General features: G+C 38.3%; 1 protein-coding gene across 1 annotated transcript; it reads right to left on the bottom strand.

Moving 5' to 3' along the window:
- Positions 1-17,004: 17,004 nt before the first annotated feature.
- On the bottom strand, positions 17,005-18,968 carry LOC133710265 (anthocyanidin 3-O-galactosyltransferase F3GT1-like). The gene is made up of 2 exons (XM_062136293.1): positions 18,345-18,968; positions 17,005-18,236 (listed from the first exon to the last, which is right to left on the bottom strand). The coding sequence occupies exons 1-2, from the start codon at positions 18,844-18,846 to the stop codon at positions 17,353-17,355; spliced, it is 1,386 nt and encodes a 461-aa protein (XP_061992277.1). The 5' UTR covers positions 18,847-18,968; the 3' UTR covers positions 17,005-17,352.
- Between the last annotated feature and the right edge of the window lie 4,871 nt (positions 18,969-23,839).

The following is a 23,839-nucleotide window of genomic DNA, read 5'->3' as shown; positions in this document are numbered from 1 at the left end:
AATGATAGTGTCACGCCCCGGATTTTGAATGATGAATTCAAATCCGAAACCTGAATAATTACAATTACAAAAAAACCAAATCTCGAAACTTCGAGTTCATTATTACAATTCACTCTCACAATATATTATAAAGCTCAAATGAGCATAACACACCTCACAACTTACAATTGTTGTAAAACTCTAACAATTGCTCTAACCGCACGATCACCGTCCTGGTTCTCCTGTCCTGTAGGATTACCCGCTACACAATTTGAATAGTGTACCGGGAGTTGCAACAACACAAAACCCGGTAAGCTTTTTACAGCCAGTATGAGTAAACAAGAAAGAACTGTTGATTTATTAGATTTCAAGACTACCACAAACCCACGTTACTTTCTCACTCTCATATATATATATAGACACTTATGAGTTACTCTCAATTTAGCTCATAAGATCACTCACTCTCATATATATGTGTAGACACTTATGAGTTACTCTCAATTTAGCTCATAAGATCACTCACTCTCATATATACATATAGACACTTATGAGTTACTCTCAAATTCGCTCATAAGATTTCCCAACATTTGGTAGACAGACTCATATATATATATAGACCCTTATGAGTTACTCTCAATTTCCCTCATAAGGTTACCATATATATATTGACACTTATGAGTTACTCTCAATTTCACTCATAAGTTCACTCCACATTTGGCAGACAGACTAGAGCTCTAACTGAACGTAACCACTCGTCCGGCCACAGACGTGATTACGATTTAATACTATTAATAACCACCAGCCCGGTACGAGAGCGTGATTCACTAATAGATGCCATGGTCACCTCGTGACCTAGTGATCTCCACAGATCACAACAATTTATTGTTCCTCAACAATAAAACTCAACACCTCTCACAATATATTGTTTCTCAACAATAAACTCAATATCTCTCACAATATATTGTTTCTCAACAATAACTCAACACAACTCCAACAATACATATTATTTCACGTAATAATATATATACAGACATTCACACAGGAATGTCTAGTAACACCAACAATAGTTCATATGATTGCAACAAAATAAAGCAATTAATTGTATTGGGTTCGTAATATGAACCACGTGAGGTTTACTCACCTCGATAATCCCGCTGCGTCTTCAATTCAGCTCAAAATACGATCCACAATCGTCCACCAACTCAAACCGTCAATCACCTAGTCCAATAATGATCTTGACTTAGCCAACAACTCAAATATGTAATTAAACGACGATCCAACGCTCAGATTCAAATTAAACGATGATCCAACGGTCGGATCTGAATTTAATGATGATCCAACGGTCGGATCCTCACGGATCGCCTTTAGGATCATCCTCCAAAATTATCACGAAGATCCAACGGTCAGATCTTCCTGAATCGCCTTTACTAACATCTCCACAAAATTATATGAAAATCCGACGGTCAGATTCTCACGAATCGCCTTCCGAATCACTATTTCTCAATTATACGAAGATCCAACGGTCGGATCTTCGCCCGTGACCTCACAAGGTCACCGGGACAGTCATACGATCAACATATCCAAAATTGAAGCAAAACCGATGGTCAGATCTTCACAGATCGTAAACCGAAGATAAACGTAAAAACGTTAAATAGTAACGTCAAAACGTAAATCCACTATTTATCAACTTTTTCTAACATGACCATGTTATATATCAAAACGCTCGTATGGATGCATAGATCATCGCCTAGATAATGAAAACTCGAAATATGGTCTGATGCGCCGCCACAAGCGGTGGTCAGTGGGCGGTCAACGGCGGTCAACGCGGCGGTCAACCACCTCAGATGGCAAAGTGACCAACTACAAACTGGTTCAAAATGAAAGGGTGGTCGACTTTCATACCTGGAGCTAAGCCTGGTTCGGCCTAGATCGTCCTAGATCAAGCGTTGAAGTTGGATTAATCTCGTGCGTCTGATCAGATTCCAGATTGAATCAGGGACGTCGAAATCTTCAACTCGTGATCTTTCACTCCACACTCCAAATCGTCAAGCAAGGCCTATATGGGGATGATCAGGGGGAGGAGGAGATCACGAAAATGGGGAGGATCGGCCCGTGCAACGCCGGCACGGCCAAGATCCGGTCGGGTCGAATGCTAGGCTCTGGGGGGCTTCGATCCACGTCTGGGGGCAGCGGCGGTGCAAGGGGAGGCCACCAGGCGGCTGGGCGTGGCACGGCGAGTCCGGAGAGGGCCGGGTCGTGGCCGGAGGACGCCGGAGGAGGGAGATGGGTCCGGGTCGGGTCAGTCGGGTCGGCTGCGTAGGGAGGAGAGAGAACGGAGGAAACCGGGGGCCAAAATGCAAAATTTACATTTTTTCGTCCTTAATGAAAGAATTCGGAAAATTTCTCTATTTATAGAAAATTCCCAAATTTCAAAAATTCATAACTTAATCATACGAACTCCGAATAATGCGTTCCACATGTCCACGAACTCGTATCGACGAGCTCTACAACTTTCATGAAGGAAGTTTTCCCAAATTTTGAACGTATAAAAAGTCAACTTTGTTGACCCCCTAAAAACGTTCGTTTTCGAAAATAAAATCGTTCGAACTAATTCCACAACTTCTCCAAGCTTCGTACTCGCTCCTACTATCGTGAAATCATTTCTAAAAATCCATGGAATTTAATTTGGATTTTCCGGGGTATTACAGTCTACCCTCCTTAAAGAAATTTCGTCCCGAAATTTGAGCGTAAGTCAATTCCTCTCGATTAAGGTTGACCTAACCATAGAATCTCCATCTCTTCCAAATCTGTAGTAATCTACAGAGCCACAATCCTTTGTATAAAAATACATTCCTATGGCCACTAAATCCTTTCATCACAAACGAAAACTCACACAACAACTGCTCAACAACACTCCACATCACATACACAAAATCGTCACATGGATCATCTCATAGATCCTCACATAGATCTTCACATAGATCATCACATAGATCATCACTCTGTACTGGCATACAAGCACAGTAAACACTCCCACAAAGTGTTTCGCTACTCAATTAGCATCACGGTAAATCTCCATAGTAAAACTTAAGCATGCACCACTCTTCACAACCATAGAGATGCATCACTCAAAACAAATCATCCCCAAAAGCACGCCAATAAATTATGTCATCCAATGATGATGACTTGGGCTTGCTCAATCCTTGGGCTAAGCACTAGGGCTGGCCAATTGGGCCTGAAGAAATCGGACCATCCACATTTCGAACCGGCCCAAACCACTTTGGGTTTAACATTTGGGCCTACTATTCGGGCCGAACAATTGGGCTTACCATTTGGGCCTACCATTTGGGCCTACCATTCGGGCTTACTATTTGGGCTTACTATTTGGGCCTACCAATCGGCCCACCAACTTCCAGCTCGGCTACGGTATGAAATTGTACATACCGTATATACGTATGCATACCGTACAGATCGTATATACGTATGCATACCGTACAACTGTATATTCGTATGCATACCGTACAGACCGTATATACGTATGCATACTGTACAACTGTATATAAGTATACATACCGTACAGACCGTATATACGTATGTATACCGTACATACCGTATATACGTCCGTATATCAAGCATATACGAGATCCAAAAATATTTGTAAGAGGTAAGGTTCGAACTCCCGACCTCAAACACGAAGGTTTTGCTCCCAACCACTGAAGCAAGAGCTGCCTTCATTAATATATGCTCACGTGTTATATTTATTATGTCATAAGTGACATAAATAAAATAACGGGGAAGGCAAGGTTCGAAACCTCAACCTGCCGCACGAAACCTTTGTCCCCCAACCACTGGAGCACAAGCTGTGCTTAATATAATGTGTACAAATTTTATACTTATTATGTCATAAACGAACATAATAAAAATAAACGAGAGGCAAGGTTCGAACCTCTGACCTCTTGTACATGAGCCTTGCTCTTCAACCACTAGAGCACCAGCTGCTCTCGTTACTATCCATGCAACTTCTTTTATTTATTCTATCATAAGCGATAGAATAACAACAAACTGTCGGTACACTCCACGTGCCACGACACGTCTCTTCCGTGATTTACGGAAAGCAAATCACTTTCGGCTAAAGCTGTCTGCCACAGCGTCTCGAGGTTCGGCCTGTCCCCTTACACGCTCAACACGCGCCAACAGCTTTTCCGGGTTTCGGGGCGACTTTAATCCAACGCGTGGATTCAAATTCTGAGATCGTTCATCCAACGGTGGAGATCTGCTCACCTTGTTCTATAAATAGGTGCATTCTGGAGAAAAACTGTTCACTCCAAAAGAAAAGAAATTTTTCTTCCGAGCTCAAGTCTTTCTCTCTCAACTCTTCAGCCTTTCTCTTCTCAAATCCTTTCTTCATCAATTTCAATCCTTCTCTTCTGATCTTCTCTCCCATCTAGATGATTCAATCCCATCTTTCCTCTGAACTTTCAGATCTTCAATATTTTCCTCCAAATCTTCAATCCTTCTTTCTCAGATCTTTTCTTCCATTTGAAGATTCGATCTCATCTTTCCTCTGAGAATCTCAGATCTCCAATCACCAGTTCAACAACTCCAATCCTTCTAACAAAATCTCCCTCAAACACTAAACCATGTATTCCTCGATTTCCACATCCTCTCACCCCATGACCCAAGAGCCACGAACTCTGCAACTAATGGAGCTCCAAACCCCGCAACAAATGGAACCACAACAACAGCAACCAACAGAGGAGGGAGGAAACACCCAAGCAGCTGGAAGTAGTGCCAACATGGATTTCTGGCGAAGCCGTACCAGGTGGATTCCTACTCCAGAACAAATAAGAATCCTCAAGGATCTTTACTATGTCAAGGGATTTAAGTGCCCAACTACAGAGCAGATTCACGAGATCTGTCTCCAGCTGAACCAGTATGGGTATGTTGAGGGTAAGAACATTTACTTTTGGTTCCAGAACGTCAGGGCTCGAGAGAAGCAGATGAATAGGTGTAATCAGGCTGCTCCAGTGCCCATGAGAACTAGTTCTCTTGGTACTGGTAGATCCATTGATCTCAATTTTGGGTCCACTGGTTCTACTGGTGCTAGTGGATCCATCGACATCAATTTTGGGCCAGCTGGTGGATCCATTGACATCAATTTTGGGTCCACTAGTTCTACTGATGATGGTAGATCCATTGATCTCAACTTTGGTTCCACCTATTCTACTGGTAATGAAGGATTTCTTGATTTAAATTTTGTTTCATATTCTTCCTCACACTTCAACACTAATACCAGTCCAACTCTTTTGGCACAACAGGAGGACAAACATCCCTGCAACAACGAGGAGGAGATCACCAGGAGGTTCAAACTCTTCCTCTGTTCCCCGTGCACGGCGAGGACGTCTTTGGTAACCTGAAGACTACTTCCGAGGAAGGTAGTGCACATGATTACTATTTCGGTGGCTCAGGCGGTTACAACCGTGGATCTCCAGTTTCTCTTGAGCTCAGCCTCAACCCATCCGGAGCTGCTGACTAGGCTTAGTACAGCATAGTCCTCGTTTTCCTTTTTCTTTTTCTTTTTTTTCTTTTTTTTTTTGTAATATAAACTCAATAAGATGGTGTGCATGTTTTCTTTCCTGTTTGTTTAACCAACAACAACACCAAGGATCGAACCTTGGTCACCCAATACTATTTTCAAAACCATAAACAACTCTACTGCACACATCTTTCATAATGATGCAATAAAAACAATCACTCAAAAAGAATCCAACAATCAATTAAGTCGCATCGAGGTCTAGCTAGTATCCTCTGAGTCAAACCAAACACAACAATTTCATCGATAGGATTAGGGATTTATAAAGCTAAACACATCCTGAGTTAGCTAGGAAAAACCCACGTTTTTAGAGTTACTCTTACAACTCTTATAGAATCTCGATAATTCCATCTATCAATTGCTTCAACAAAAACTCACCACAATTCAATCCCTAACATTTAGCGATTCAGAAATCGAATCAAACTCCATATCACATAGTAATTCACTTGAACCACTATGGATACCTAACAAAGTCACTAAAATCAATATCTGAAATTGCGTTTAACTATATCACCTAAAATCAATCACCAAAGGCAAACCCTTGCCTGACTCTAACATGTCCTCCATGCTTCTTCCTGCACCATACATAGGCCTCAAAATTCAATTTCATTCACTTGAACAAAACTATATTCACAAGTCTGCTATAGACATCAGGGAAAAACCCATACTTTTACTCATAACTTTTTCCTTCTAAAAGTTCATCACGTAGTGTATATAAAATCACCACACAACCTTCTTAGTCTACACTAAGAATTCAATCTCACACAAGGTCAGCATAATTGCCTCAGAGTCACTTTAATCACGTATCACATGTCAATTACCAAAACTCCACTAAGACGTCTCTTTATAAAACAAGATATCTAATCCTTGATACGTACACCTCATCTAAACATCTGTACGTCCAACTTAAGAAGACAAAATTTATAACAATTCATACTCGTATCCACACTAGGTACGTGCATAGGTCCACACCATGTCTTCAACCAAACACTTCAACAATCAAAAGAACCTCATTTCCATAAAACAATCCTCGTTGACTTAACAGAGTTGAATCAAGAGGTTCCTATTCCTCAAGGATTGTAACTCGCGGCCACTGAACTTATTCCAATACGAACCTACAAGACAACTGTAAGGTTCTAAGTACAACCCCTTCGAATCTCCATCACCTAAGGAGTATAGTATGCTTGGCTAATACATGTATAACACTTAAAACACAGTATAAGTCAAATACAAATTCATATTAACCAAGTCAATACTATAGGGAAGGTATTCACGTTCCTAAAACGACCTAGCGGCCTAAACAACTCCCAACACTCACGCATACCCAATGACTTAGCCAATACCGAAGAGCACACGATGGGGATCCGCTGCAGACGGGCCATCACTCGGAAGGTATTGACACATCACCAAATATGCACCTTACGCTCTGATACCAAACTGTCACGCCCCGGATTTTGAATGATGAATTCAAATCCGAAACCTGAATAATTACAATTACAAAAAAACCAAATCTCGAAACTTCGAGTTCATTATTACAATTCACTCTCACAATATATTATAAAGCTCAAATGAGCATAACACACCTCACAACTTACAATTGTTGTAAAACTCTAACAATTGCTCTAACCGCACGATCACCGTCCTGGTTCTCCTGTCCTGTAGGATTACCCGCTACACAATTTGAATAGTGTACCGGGAGTTGCAACAACACAAAACCCGGTAAGCTTTTTACAGCCAGTATGAGTAAACAAGAAAGAACTGTTGATTTATTAGATTTCAAGACTACCACAAACCCACGTTACTTTCTCACTCTCATATATATATATAGACACTTATGAGTTACTCTCAATTTAGCTCATAAGATCACTCACTCTCATATATATGTGTAGACACTTATGAGTTACTCTCAATTTAGCTCATAAGATCACTCACTCTCATATATACATATAGACACTTATGAGTTACTCTCAAATTCGCTCATAAGATTTCCCAACATTTGGTAGACAGACTCATATATATATATAGACCCTTATGAGTTACTCTCAATTTCCCTCATAAGGTTACCATATATATATTGACACTTATGAGTTACTCTCAATTTCACTCATAAGTTCACTCCACATTTGGCAGACAGACTAGAGCTCTAACTGAACGTAACCACTCGTCCGGCCACAGACGTGATTACGATTTAATACTATTAATAACCACCAGCCCGGTACGAGAGCGTGATTCACTAATAGATGCCATGGTCACCTCGTGACCTAGTGATCTCCACAGATCACAACAATTTATTGTTCCTCAACAATAAAACTCAACACCTCTCACAATATATTGTTTCTCAACAATAAACTCAATATCTCTCACAATATATTGTTTCTCAACAATAACTCAACACAACTCCAACAATACATATTATTTCACGTAATAATATATATACAGACATTCACACAGGAATGTCTAGTAACACCAACAATAGTTCATATGATTGCAACAAAATAAAGCAATTAATTGTATTGGGTTCGTAATATGAACCACGTGAGGTTTACTCACCTCGATAATCCCGCTGCGTCTTCAATTCAGCTCAAAATACGATCCACAATCGTCCACCAACTCAAACCGTCAATCACCTAGTCCAATAATGATCTTGACTTAGCCAACAACTCAAATATGTAATTAAACGACGATCCAACGCTCAGATTCAAATTAAACGATGATCCAACGGTCGGATCTGAATTTAATGATGATCCAACGGTCGGATCCTCACGGATCGCCTTTAGGATCATCCTCCAAAATTATCACGAAGATCCAACGGTCAGATCTTCCTGAATCGCCTTTACTAACATCTCCACAAAATTATATGAAAATCCGACGGTCAGATTCTCACGAATCGCCTTCCGAATCACTATTTCTCAATTATACGAAGATCCAACGGTCGGATCTTCGCCCGTGACCTCACAAGGTCACCGGGACAGTCATACGATCAACATATCCAAAATTGAAGCAAAACCGATGGTCAGATCTTCACAGATCGTAAACCGAAGATAAACGTAAAAACGTTAAATAGTAACGTCAAAACGTAAATCCACTATTTATCAACTTTTTCTAACATGACCATGTTATATATCAAAACGCTCGTATGGATGCATAGATCATCGCCTAGATAATGAAAACTCGAAATATGGTCTGATGCGCCGCCACAAGCGGTGGTCAGTGGGCGGTCAACGGCGGTCAACGCGGCGGTCAACCACCTCAGATGGCAAAGTGACCAACTACAAACTGGTTCAAAATGAAAGGGTGGTCGACTTTCATACCTGGAGCTAAGCCTGGTTCGGCCTAGATCGTCCTAGATCAAGCGTTGAAGTTGGATTAATCTCGTGCGTCTGATCAGATTCCAGATTGAATCAGGGACGTCGAAATCTTCAACTCGTGATCTTTCACTCCACACTCCAAATCGTCAAGCAAGGCCTATATGGGGATGATCAGGGGGAGGAGGAGATCACGAAAATGGGGAGGATCGGCCCGTGCAACGCCGGCACGGCCAAGATCCGGTCGGGTCGAATGCTAGGCTCTGGGGGGCTTCGATCCACGTCTGGGGGCAGCGGCGGTGCAAGGGGAGGCCACCAGGCGGCTGGGCGTGGCACGGCGAGTCCGGAGAGGGCCGGGTCGTGGCCGGAGGACGCCGGAGGAGGGAGATGGGTCCGGGTCGGGTCAGTCGGGTCGGCTGCGTAGGGAGGAGAGAGAACGGAGGAAACCGGGGGCCAAAATGCAAAATTTACATTTTTTCGTCCTTAATGAAAGAATTCGGAAAATTTCTCTATTTATAGAAAATTCCCAAATTTCAAAAATTCATAACTTAATCATACGAACTCCGAATAATGCGTTCCACATGTCCACGAACTCGTATCGACGAGCTCTACAACTTTCATGAAGGAAGTTTTCCCAAATTTTGAACGTATAAAAAGTCAACTTTGTTGACCCCCTAAAAACGTTCGTTTTCGAAAATAAAATCGTTCGAACTAATTCCACAACTTCTCCAAGCTTCGTACTCGCTCCTACTATCGTGAAATCATTTCTAAAAATCCATGGAATTTAATTTGGATTTTCCGGGGTATTACAGATAGTAACATTTTAGTTTGTCGGCAATAGTTTTTTGGTGTAGAACTATAGGTTTTCGAATGATTGTAGTGACTTTTTCAGTGAATAACAATAACTTTTATAAAGAATGACAGTAATCTTTCAGCATTGAAAAAAGCTTTTTGGTTGTTCGACAATAGTTTTTTTGTTTGTCGATAGTAGCTTTTCAACTTAATGACAATTGTTATTTGGATGTAGTGGTATTTTCGTAAATAAAAAATAAATAAAAATGTGGTGGTATTTTTGTAAATATTAATATTTCTTATATTTTGGTGGCTTTATGAGGGTTAAAAACATACGGTGTCTTTATTGATAATATAAGTTTTAAATTGACACTTATGAGTAATTTGCTATTCTCTAATCTCTAGTTACATAAATACATATGAATTCTAAAAAAAAATTAGCCTAATTGGAAAATGTTTAACTATTTGATTAGAACCATTTCCATTCCAATTTTATATAACTGACTACATTTATTTACATGTTTTCAACAACCGAATGATTATAGATTTTGTTGACTTTTTGTGGAAATAGTTCTTACATATGAATTTGAAGAATGAATAGTTCAGATAGTTGAATTAGGTTGCACAATGGTGAAAAATAGTAAACGTCCTTAAATTATGAATTTGAGGGTTCTCTCTAGAACTGACCTATATATATAATTCAAGTTCAAAGAGGACGTTATATATCTTTGATTTCTCAACCTAGAGATTCTTCTTTTTCCTAATCAAGTAATCATCTAGTAGCATAAGTCTTTGATCCCTTCATAATAGAAATTTCGGGATGTCCTTAATTCAAAGATGACTAGTTGTTGTTAGATTAAAAAAATAGAGATTTTTTTTTTGTTAGGAAACTGTTAGAGATGGTTTACCTAGGCCTGGCAAAAAAATACCTGAAAGTCCGAAAAACCAAACCCAACAGCACTGAACTGATCAGTTCGGCTCGGTTCTTTTTACTAAAAATCAGTTCGGATTGGTTCTTTTTAGTCGCATTCGTGTATGTTTTAAGTTCGCTCTGCAGAGTTTATCCTACTAGTAATTGGAGTTCATTTTATTTTTACTTATTAGTATTGTTATTTGATTTGGATTAATTTATATAGGCTTTAACTTGACAGTAATATTAGCTTGATTCTTCTGTGTGTGTAGGAGGGGTTGAGGTTGAGCGTGTGGGAGTTGTTGACTGGTAGTAGTAATGTTATGGGGATGCTGAGCTTGTGAAGGATAAAAGGCTGATCTATGCAAGACTAGACCAAGAGCAGTATTGGTTTACTGTTTGCCTTGTTACATTATCTGTGATCATTTGTGCTAGGTGATTTATACCTGCATGCCAGTTTCAAGAATTTTTAATCCTGAATTCAGTGATAGAGAAATTAAGAGATCAGATGTAATTGAGAAGGGGTTCAAAAGGAAGAACTCTTGGAATCCCATTTATGGATTAGTTTTGTTTGAACACGGCTAAATCTGTATGTGTGGGTCAATTAATGGTCCTTTCGGATTCATTAGCTTCCATAATCCTGTTTTGTACAGTCATTAGCTTCTGTTTCATCCATGCCAATTGTGCAGAGAACATTTTAGATAAAACTTATGGGATTCATTGAAAATGTACTGAAACAAGATATCGGAAAAGAAGATACTGAGAATATTATCGATATTTACACTTGGGTCGTAATCAGAATATTGGACCGGCCGCTGGTCCTCCATCACTCCCCCTCTGGCCAACCACGTACATGCCATAACTTCGATTGTTTTCAGAAACCTCGTTGTAATCTTCTGTGCCTTATGGCTTACCAACCAAAATTACGAGGTGCAACTATATGTTAAGTTTGTTCCTTTTGGCGTCCAAGGTATGACCTGTACAATTGAATGTTCCTTTGCCCATTAGTGTTGGTGGGAAGTGTGGATGTTGTTATCCTCTCAGAATAATGTTTTAAAAAGCACATGCTTAAATTTGAAAACCATCATATTTTTAGCATATGTAGTTAAATAATCTAGGTCATTCATTCTCTAGTTGTATATATACATATAAATCATAAAAAAGAGTTAGACAAATCGACAAACGTTGAAATATTTGATTCGCATTATGTCCACTCAAATTTTATTTAATGGACTACATTTATTTACATATTTCCAACAACTAAATGATTATGGATTTGTCTGACTTTTTATAGACGCGATTCCTACATAAAAATCAAAAGAATGGATGGTTTAGATCGTTGAATTAAGCTGAATGAGATTGCACAATAATGACAAGTCAGATTATGAATATGAGGATGTTCTATCTAGAACAGCTCAACTAAATCCATACATTCTTTCCATCAATTAAACAATACATCCCACGTACCATGATTGAACTGAGAAATTCTGATATGGGGTAAACGTACCACTTGGTGGTGGGCAGCCCAATCAAAACTCAGAAAACTTTAAGTGTGTTCCGAATTTATCTTTACTTATTAAAATGAAATACTCAAAACACCCCCTACATGTTCATTGATCCCTACTAGCCATGTGGTACATTTGCTCTACCTAAGAATCTCTCAAATTGAACCATAAGGCTAAAGACATGCTGATATGACCAACCCATTCCATTAGGCTATGCCTCATTTATTACCAAAATAATGATTGGAGAAAATCTCAACGGTGCCTACACGGGATGAAATCACCTGTCCCTAATAACCCTATCCCAACTCTATCCCACGAATGAAAATTTGACACATCATCATTAACCTAACATCATACTAATTCTGTTAGCTCTCAATAAAAAAATAAGTAATAAAATTTAAATAAAATTTTTCTCCTTTTCTCTGTCTTTCTATTGATTCAAGCCCAGATCTAGCCATCAAGCCATTCTGGCCAGAGAGCCTTCTTCAGCGACGTTGTTTTCTTCTTCTTCTTCATCCTCTTCTTTGCCTTGTTGGCTCTGCTTCGTGGCCCGAGATGAGGAGGCTAAAGTTGGCTTTGCAGAGCTTTTCTTGGTTAAGGTTTTAGTTGTGGGAGTTACGGTGGCTATGGTGGTTTCGGTGGTTGTTGCGGCGACTGATGGTGTGGATCAGGATGCTAGGTCTTCCTAATGGAATAGCCAAAACTATATTTCCAGTAAATCGAATTTAGAGATTACAAAAGAAATCAGGTTTTGGCTCTTCTTCAAATCATTTTGGCTATTTCAGTCTGTAATTATTCATCTTTAAAAACTCCTGACATTTGAATAAATACCTCCATTGCAACCACTAGCCAACCAAAATTCTATATTCTTCTTGTTTTTGCCACAACGCATCTCTGTAGTGCATCCTCCTCTTCGTCGCATTAAATCACTTTATCAGTTTCCTCCCATCGCAATCAACTTCCTCCTTAATAGATGACGAACACAAATTGGGATGGGTTACCAATTGGATTAAAACTTAGAATCCACAGCAAGGTTGTTCGAGTGATGGAACAAAGGGTGTTGCGTTTGTTGCAGAGGTGTAGAGAAAGAAGAAAAGAAGAAGAATACGGATGGATAGGGACGAGGAAGAGTTGGAGTCAAACAATAATCAATGAGTTTTATTTATTTTATCAAGAAAAAAAAGCTGAAAAGTAATAGACTTAACGGTGTTAACCTCTATTAAGTTAATAGACAGGTGTCACGATATAAGAGTAGTGACAGGGTTGGGATAGGGTTATTGGGGACAGATGATTTCATCCCGTGCCTACACTAGTAATTAACTGGATATTTGGTCAAACCTTTTAAAAGAATTCTATCGGTATTAGAGCATCTTTAGCAAACTCTCTATTTTGGAGAGCATGTTTAGCTGTTTATCTATTTTACCAGCTGCACCAGACTCCTAAGTGACTTTCCATTATAACTTTTAGCTATTTTGCTCCTAAATATAGAGAGCGAGATGAGGCTCTCTATAATTTAAAACATTACTTTTAAGTTATTTTATGTAATTTATAAATACAGTTAAACTATTTAATATTCATTTAAAAAATAATATAAATTCAAAACTAGCTAAAATAGAAAGCACTGATGTAGACGCATTTCTAAAGTGGCTAGCTAAAATGACTTTTTAACTACTTTGGCTAAAATTTGACTAAAAAATGGCTAGCATTGCTAAAGATGCTCTTAGAACTATTATTGCTCTATAATTTCCTACTTCAAATTTGTGTTAAATTACTTACGCAACATCTACAAGGTACTTTTTTGGTGATATGGACATGAACAAAATAGTCATTTCATTTATATTAAAAAAAATATTATTGGAGAAAATAATCTACATTCACACCCGTTAAATTGCAATCCACACTCTCATTTTCCATTTTAGGTTGAAATTCTTATAAAAAGACAAAATATATATGTTACTAAAGATAAAATTTAAGTTACTAAAAAAAATAACATGGAGTGTATATATATATATATATACACAGGCAGGTTCCAAAGAGGACGTCCGCACTTTAACGAAAGTGCGGACGTCCTCTTTGGAACGCCTCAGTATATATATATATATATATAGAGTGTAGACTGTAAAATGGGGAGTGTGAATTTCACATCAGAATCAACATTCTAAGTTATGTGTAGAGGGAGATATGCCAATTTGAGAATTTCAGAGTGATTACTTTTATTTTATATTTTTTTTATGAACCTTGACGACGTGAAAAGAAAATTAAACAAGAACTTGTGATTTCAAATTCAATCAAAATTTTGGTTAATTGATTGAAGACTTGAAGTAGTGGTTGTTGGTATGAGCTATAATATTTTGTAATTAATTACGATTGTGTTCTCGAATATAATTTTTTTTGAATAAACTCAAAACGATTTCTCATTAGAAACTCAAGTTAGAGTAGTACATTACATACCTTTCCACTGCCTTGAATACAGAGAGAAAATAAGAAAAAGTGGTATATATATCTAGTACCACTCATTAAAGAACATCCATGCTCACTTATTGTAAAGCAAGTCTATGAACTATGAAAAGACATAATAAATAGCAAGTCTAAAAATAAAAGACATAAGTGCACGAAAGTGCATAGCTTTCCTTAACAAGGTACGAAATTGTTGTAAATAAACAATTGAAAAAAAAAACCAAAAAAAAAAAAAAAAAACCAACTAAAAGACTCGTAGCCCAGTGGAACCCAATAAGAAGATCCCAACCCATAACTCAACAAAATTGGCCCGAAACCAGGCCCAACTTTGTTCCCTCAGCACAGACCATCGTACCACAGCAACATAGCCGTCCTCTGCCATCTCCTCCGCTGCCGCTGTGAAACTAGGACCCTTTGTCGCCAAACCAAAACCCCATCACCACTAGAATCACGAAAGGTGAAAACCTCCAGTAGATCCGCACCCAACCGGGTTGAATCACCAAAGAGCCAACGTCACACATGGAAGATAAAGACTGAGCCTCATGACGATGACCTAGTGCCTCGGGAAATCGCATCCAAGCCCGACACCGATCAATTTCATCTAACTATGAGTGCAGCACTTCCTACCGAGCCTCCTTCGAGCCATAGCACCAAATACCCATTAATTAATTACGATTGTGTTCTTGAATATAATTAGTTGACTATTACGCATTTATTAATTATGTACTTGTTACATTTATTTTTTGTTAAAAACTTATTAATATATTTTTTTTAAATGTACAAGGTTGCCTCCACATGGAAGAATAAAATCATCTTACATACTAAGAGAATTTCGTCAAAATTTTTTGAAATTTCCCGAAATAAACGAGATTTGTGATTTTCTCGAAGCTTTTCAGAAACTTCGCAAGTTATCTCCCATTTGTAGTTGACTTGGCGACCCCACCACGTGATTCCAATTACAATTTCAATCAAAAAAATAAATTGGGGGCATCAAGGTTCGAACCTTGGTTGCCTCCGTACTCTTTGAAAGCCTTGCCATTTCTGTTGCGCCTGCATGTGTCATAGTTTCAACATTGCAATATATATATTCTTTTTCATACGAATATGAAAACTTAGGTAAATGTCCAATCAATAACTAACTTACAACTATCAATTACTATATTTAAATTCTATTTACCAAATGTTCAAAATGTTTACAATAACATTTCAAATTTTTACTTCTATAAATAGTTCAAAATTCCATTCATTCCTTGCACCGAAGGAAACTACAAGTTTCTTTCTTCACTTCTTTGAGTTCTTTCTCCTACTACCTTCGGGCCTTTCCTAATAACCAATTAAGTTTTTTTGTTTTTTTGTTTTTTTAAGACTATTTTGTTAGATAGATAGAGAGAGAGAGAGAGAGAGAATGGAAGTGAGAGAAGCCATAGGAGACTTCACCGGAGTCCGGTCACTAGCGACCGGACTCGGATCACGGTCGTCATAATCCGGTGGTCACTGACCGCCGGCCACCGGACTTCTCTGAAAACCTAGCCGGAGGTTTCCAAAGAGGTCGTCAGAGATCTCAAAGGTCGCCGGAGAGGTTTATTGTTTCCCAATAGACATTTATTGTCCCCCAATAGATATTTATTGGGGGTAATAAAAGTTTATAATACCTCGCCGGAGGTCCCCAAAAAGATTGTCAGAGATCTCATAGGTCGCCGGAAAGGTGTATTGCCCCCCAATAAACTTTTATTCCCAACCCCCCCCCAATAAACCTTTCCGCCGCCTAAAATTAGACAACTAAAACTTTTTTTGACTTTGTCAAAGGGAACCCAAAGGCTTCCTAGGCCCAAGATAAACCCCTTCGGCGCATGTGAAATGCTCTAACTGTGCATTGCAGCACAGTGCCTGGCCACTTTGACAGCTTCAGGGTTCGAACCTAGGTTGGGGAGCACACCCAACTAGGCAAGAAGCCAAGAACCACTAGGCCACTTGCAGTGGTTTGACAACTAAAACTTTGATTAAGGAAAAAAACGAGGAGATTACATCAATTCAAAACATTTATTGGCCCCCAATAAATGTCTATTGGGGGACAATAATTTTTGTCTTTTCTTATGGGCCTTCGGCCCCCATTTTACCCAAAAAAAAAGAGAAAGCAGAACAAGGAGGAGACAAGGCCTGAATTGGACCAGCTTCTACTCCTCCTCCTTTGGCGAGGTCGAAGCAACGGGTTCATACTTAACCTTCAACGGCGAGGTACATTGTCTTCTTCATTGGTTTTCTGATTTTCTACTTTCTTCTACTTTTTTTTATGTTTCACCATGAATTTCAACAAATAGAATTTAGCGAATAAATTATTGATGGAATACAACATGGTTACTAAGATTATTTTTGTACGTATAAGATTTTGGAAAAATACAGTCATAGATGGTCTACCCCTTATCAATAGTTGAAATTAACGTTTTTTTTTTATTGAATAAAAACTCGACAAAGCGAGGTAATATTTTATTAAATAAATGAAGATACAAGCATGAGGGGAGGACATACTCTTACCCCTTCAAAACCAAAGGACCGATGTTGAAGAATAGTGGATAAACAATATCTCGTCCTTTGCAAAAAAAACAAAATTAACACCAATACACAAGAAAGCAAGACTCTCAATGCTAAAACAAAAGAAATTATCTAAAAAGAAAATTAAGAATACCCAGCTTACCATTCTTTTTACATTAGATCATGAGCTCGCTATATCATGACATTCTTGTTATTCTTTCACCCATTTGAAGATCAAGACATACATAGGAAGGATACAAACCAGAGTTGACTTGGTCATCATCAAGTTTTGATGATCTCTACCAAGGCTTTCAAGTCTTGAGCTGAACGCCCATTTGGTCCAACAGCCTCTTGAGCAAGCTGCTTAAGGACTCCAACTCTATGTCTCATTTCTTTTCCTTGTTCAAGCGATAAAACTTGTTCCAATGCCTTGACTGCTCCACTTTTAGTGAAAACGCCTCCCTCAATTCTCACACCGATCTTCCATACAACTTCAACGCTCCGCATATTTATGTGTTGGTCAGCAAAAACAGGCCTCCCAATCAGAGGAACACTACAAGTTACACTCTCTAAAATTGAATTCCAACCGCAATGTGTTACATGCACTCCTATCGAGGTATGATTTAGGATTTGTTCTTGGTTCGCCCATGGAACTACTTTTCCTATGGATAACCTGTTTGTTCTTTCGATAAATCCTTGTGGAAAGTCCTCTTGATTTCCCCTAAATGACCAAAGAAAGGGGAATCCACCTTCCTCTAATGCCTCAGCTAATGCTGCTACCTCCATGGGCGGCAGTGCCCCCAGACTTCCAAAGCTAATGTATGCTACTGACGCAGGCCGGTGGTTGTCCAACCACTGTAAGCAGACATCTTTCTCTTCCTCCTCATCATCTGATATAACTGATGGTACTGGCCGAACAAGATGTAGTGGCCCAACAAGGAGCAACTTCTGGAGTCTTTTCTTCAGCTCCTCAGTAACTGTGAAGTCCATATTTTCAATAGAGTTGATGACAACCACAGTTGCTTGTGGCAGCTTCTGTCCCATTTTATAAAACAATTTTGTAAATGGGGATTCTATGTCTCCAAATACAGCTTCCTTGGGTAAGTCACATGCTCGAAACTGATCTGAGAATCCCGGAAGGAAGTCCACAGTTTTGTCTTCTTGTCCTGTGTACACATAAATTAAAAGAACACATTAGTGATAAAAATTGTTCTATATATTTATTGATGTATTTTTGACATTAGCAAAGTAATAAAAAAACAATACATCCTTACCAAGAGCTCCCACTTTTTCTCTAATTATATCAGTCTCAATATGAACAAGCAGCGAAAGTTGTCCACAGATCCATAAGGGCACCCAAGAGACGTGCATCTTTTCCGCTATGTCACCGGCAAACCAGAGGAATGCATCTGAAATCAAGCAGCCGAACTTGTGTCCTGTTTCAGCCTCCACCTCTTTGATTGCCTTCTCGAAGTTACCAAGTGCATTGTCAAGGAACAACTCAATTTGCTCCAGCGGATTTCTGGAGAGGGGTATGTAGTCATCTGGCAAGCCATCCCATACGTTGTATGGCTTTACATTATCACAACCCTTTTTGCCGGAACTCGAGAAGAGGGAGCTATTTGATCTAGATGTGTTGAAGAAGGTGAACTGCATGTCTGGGGCCACAGTTGAAATCGAACGTACAAATCGGAGAAGAGAGCCGGGATGGGAGGCGAATGGAAAAACTAAGACTGCAACATTTTGAGGACTAGAACTAGCAACTTTGTGGCTCATTATGAAAACTTTCAAGGTAAGACGTGAAATGAAATGAAGAGGATTGACTATGAACTTTGGGGAAGGGGAGATTGAGAGAACATATATATATAGGACTGAATGAACATAAGTCTTTTGTTCTCTATTTTTCCTTGCTAATTAGTGCGGCTACAAAATTGTCACTATGGAATTCAGTAACTAATGGACCCCGGGTTACGTTACAAAATGCTATGTGAGTATGTGTGGCTACAATGAAATAACAGCAACCTAATTCTTAGTACATATTCAATTAATAGTGGACCATGTGAGTTATGTTGTACAAAGTGCCAGATATGTTGATGTAAAATCAAGGTTTTGGATGCCAGAGGCAAACATTCATAAGAATTTTCTTTTTCTAAAATAAACTGAACCCAATACATTAGTAGCAATGAAAAAAAAGGAACTAAGGTGTTTAATACCAAAAGAATCCAAAAAAAAAAAAAAAAAGGTGAGTCTATTCAGACCTCCAAATTTGCTATTTGGACATCCTCTCAAAATATTTGTCATCAAATTTCCATCTTTACTCCCTTTCTCTCTTTCTTACTCTCTTCCTTTTCTCTAAGGCATGAAGTTCCGATCTCGCCAAGACCTCGCATCACCACTGCAACGTTGCAAAGAGAGATATTCTTGTTCATTTGCCCTTCTATTTTAATTGATATTGATAAACTTTCTTTCTCTTGTTCACGTATTGTAGGTAGGATAATTAACATTCATGATATGATTATGAACTATTCCCAATTAATTACTGGTGTTTATACATGATTTTGGCAGACTAGTTGTTTGCCTCATGTTTTAAAGTCTAAGCACGTTGCTCTTGTTTCAATGGATTTTTGGTTTGTTAACCGGCGTTTTTTTTTTCCTTTCTGGGTACAGATGAGAGTAAATTGATAAAGTTGGGAAGAGCAGGCTAGAATAGTACGATTCTAATGTGGAGAAATATTTTTCATTAGTGTAGTTGACACCAATGCCAAAGTCGAGAGAGTTGCAGTGGTGGAAGGCAAGGTAAATTCATTGGGTAGTTGAGTGAGGATTGTATGTATTTGGAAGTTTTTTTATTCAGGGGTAAAAGAGGATTTCAAAATTTTCAAAAAAGTTGAGAGGTCCAAATAGAAAATTTGAAGATATGACTAGAATCACCCAAAAAAAAAACATTTCTCAAAAGAACATTAGTAGCAGTGAGAAAAAGAAGGACAAAATTTAATACCAAAAAAGACCATTAGACTAGAGGAAAAAAACAAAATATAAAATAAAAAAAAAGGAAAATGATTTAATAACAAAAAAAACTAGGGAATAAAAAGACAAAATATATAATTAAGTCATCTGGGCTTGATCTTGGGTGACTTAGGGCTAGTTTGGGATTGCTGTGACTTTTAAAAAAAAACTGCTACTACTGTGTTGTGAGAATAATCAGCTGTGATTTAAAATAGTTTTGTGTTTGGTAAATAATATTTTTAAAAGTGTTGTCAGTACATAAAACAACTGCAGAGTTTTGATCCACAGCAGCTTCTAAAAACAACTTCTAGGCTGCTTTTAAAATCTGCTGCCAGTGACCTATAACTTTCAATTAAAGCTGCTTTTTATTTATTTACCAAACACAATAAAATCTAAAATTTTGAACAAAAACTTATTTTTTTAAAAGCGAAACAATCCCAAACAGGGAGGTCAAAAAAATCAATTACCACTGAATTACGGGAGGTCGATGGCCGCCTCAGGCTGCACCCTCAGGGCTGGCCCTATGAAAAATGTTGATGTAGAAAGTAATGCTGTAAACTGCAAAACTTGAGAGATAGTTAATGATCTGGATGTTCATGCATGGGAACTTTGTAAACGAATCGATTAGTTAGGTAGACATGCATGCATGGTTTGGTGGGTAGATGAACATAGAGATCGTGCATCGTTAATTTGACTGGTAGATGAACATCAAGATCAAGATCCTCATGATGCATGATTCACTTCTTATCTATCGACCCACTTTTTTGTCAGCCTCTGCACAACATGTCGCTTAGGATTAAGTATTGCAACCACTATTCCTCCGCGCTTAGTCACCAGCATTTTTCTATAATGAATGTACCTACTCGGCTCCTCCGGTTATATGACGCGCATGGATCGGAATAGGAGGTTCAAATTAGGGGTCATCAACGGGCCGGGTCGGGCCATTAGGGGTCATCAACGGGCCGGGTCGGGCCCGACCCGGCCCATTGGTAGCGGGCTTGGACCGGGCCTTACTCCTTTTTTAAATAGTAGCGGGTCGGGCCGGGCTTTATTGTAAATTGAAGGATCCAAGCCAATCCATTTAATGCGGGCCTCGCGGGCTTTTTCGGGCCGGGCCGGGTTAAGCCTTGCGAGCTTTTTCGGGGTGGGCCTTGCGGGCTTTATTTACAAATAAATCTTTAAAGATAATATTTTTTATAAACTTATATTTAAATATCATACACTCCAAAGAGAAACCTCTATCAACTTAAATAAAATGGGAAAACCGACCGTTGGATGAGATTATTATAATAAATTATGAGTGTGGTAAAAAATTTAGCCAATTTCAACATATTTTCGAATCCGATCGAATTGGTCAACCGTCGTCACTTGTATGTTTTCTTGGTTGACCGATGGCATGACGACCGCGAAACGTGCTTATTTTTTCACATCATGTCTGTAAATATTCCATCGATGGATGTGTGTGGACATAAGATAAAAAATTCAATTTTAATTACAAAGATGTTGGCCTATATCAATTTGCCTCCTAAAGTCGTATGACTTGTATATTGCATTTAAATTGTTGAAGTTCATTCTAAAGCAACCATGAAGTGGAAAATGAATTTAGAGAAATCAACCGCTCGATTGAGAGATTGTAATGTTTTATGGTGATTGTAAAAAATTCAGCTAATTTGATTCTCGTTTCGAATTCGATCAACTAGGTCAAATTTAGTTACTCTTATAAACCTATATCTATATATCATACACTCCAAAGAGCAACCCCTATCAATTCAAAGAAAATGGAAAAATGGACCGTTGGATGAGATTATTACAATAAATTATGAGTGTGGTAAAAAATTTAGCCAATTTCACCATATTTTCGAATCCGATCGAATTGGTCAACCGTCGTCACTTGTATGTTTTCTTGGTTGACCCATGGCATGACGACCGCGAAACGTGCTTATTTTTTCACATCACGTCTGTAAATATTTCATCGATGGATGTGCGTGGACATAAGATAAAAATTTTAATTTTAATTACAAAGATGTTGGCCTATATTAATTTGCCTCCTAAAGTTGTATGACTTGTATATTGCATTTTAATTATTGAGGTTCATTCTAAAGTAACCATGAAGTGGAAAATGAATTTAGAGAAATCAACCGCTCGATTGAGAGATTGTAATGTTTTATGGTGATTGTAAAAAATTCAGCTAATTGGATTCTCGTTTCAAATTCGATCAACTAGGTCAAATTTAGTTACTCTTATAAACCTATATCTATATATCATACACTCCAAAGAGCAACCCCTATCAATTAAAAGAAAATGAAAAAACGGACCGTTGGATGACATTATTACAATAAATTATGAGTGTGGTAAAAAATTTAGCCAGTTTCACCATATTTTCGAATCCGATCAAATTGGTCAACCGTCGTCACTTGTATGTCTTCTTGGTTGACCGATGGCTTGACGACCGCGAAACATGCTTATTTTTTCACATCACGTCTGTAAATATTCCATCGATGGATGTGCGTGTACATAAGATAAAAATTTCAATTTTAATTACAAAGACGTTGGCCTATACTAATTTGTCTCCTAAAGTTGTATGATTTGTACATTGCATTTAAATTGTTGAGGTTCATTCTAAAGCAACCATGAAGTGGAAAATGAATTTAGAGAAACTAACCGCTCGATGGAGAGATTGTAATGTTTTATGGTGGTTGTAAAAATTCTAGCCAATTTGGTTCTCGTTTCGAATTCGATCAACTAGGTCAAACTTAGTTACTCTTATAAACTTATATTTATATATTATACACTCCAAAGAGCAACCCCTATCAATTCAAAGAAAATGGAAAAACCGACCGTTGGATGAGATTATTACAATAAATTATGAGTGTGGTAAGAAATTTAGCCAATTTCACCATATTTTCCAATCCGATCAAATTGGTCAACCGTCGTCATGATATTTATAATATATATGCACATATTGTCATATTCTACATAGAAGTATGAGAACTTCCACACACATATATAAACACACACACATATATAGTCATATACATAAACACACATGACACACACACACACACACACACACACATATATATATATATATATATATATAAACACATGACACACACATATATATATATATAAACACATGACACACACACACACACACACACACACACACACATATATATATATATATATATATATATATATATAAACACATGACACACACATATATATATATGTGTGTGTGTCATGCGTTTATAAATATATATACTTATATAGATATGTGTGTTTATAAATATATATATATATATATATATATAATTACATATATATAAGTATATAACACACATATATAATAGTTTACGGGCTTTTACGGGCCGGGCCTAGCGGGCTTTTGGCGGGCCGGGCCGGGTTTTTGCTGGCTTTGGCGGGCCGGCCCACTACCCACCGAGGCGGGCTTTTTAACGGGCCGGGCCGGGCTTTTAGCCCTCCTGGCCGGCGGGCCTCCATCGGCCCACTTGATCCGCGGGCTTTTTGATGAGGCCTAGTTCAAATAACATGTTCCTTTAGTTTGGACGTGCATGAGTGGTCTGTGATTTACAAGTCCATCAAAAATGTGAATCCTTGTAGTACTCTTATCCAAATTGGTATCGTTAGAGCATCTTTAGCCGTGCAAGTAATTAGTTGATTATTAGGCATTCATTATGTGTATTAGTTTCCTATATGTACGTATAAAGTTGTATGCAGTTTTGCTCACCTAAGTGATATC

Source organism: Rosa rugosa, chromosome 5 (assembly GCF_958449725.1).
Source record: "Rosa rugosa chromosome 5, drRosRugo1.1, whole genome shotgun sequence".
Classification (NCBI taxonomy): domain Eukaryota; kingdom Viridiplantae; phylum Streptophyta; class Magnoliopsida; order Rosales; family Rosaceae; genus Rosa; species Rosa rugosa.
This window is presented reverse-complemented; position numbering and strand designations above follow the sequence as displayed.

Bases quoted from the DNA above. Each gene is read 5' to 3' on its own strand.
- LOC133710265 (XM_062136293.1), bottom strand. From the start codon at position 18,846: ATGAGCCACAAAGTTGCTAGTTCTAGTCCTCAAAATGTTGCAGTCTTA. The intron at 18,237-18,344 runs GTAAGGATGTAT...ATGTGTACACAG, and splicing joins AGAAAAAGTGGGAGCTCTTG to GACAAGAAGACAAAACTGTG.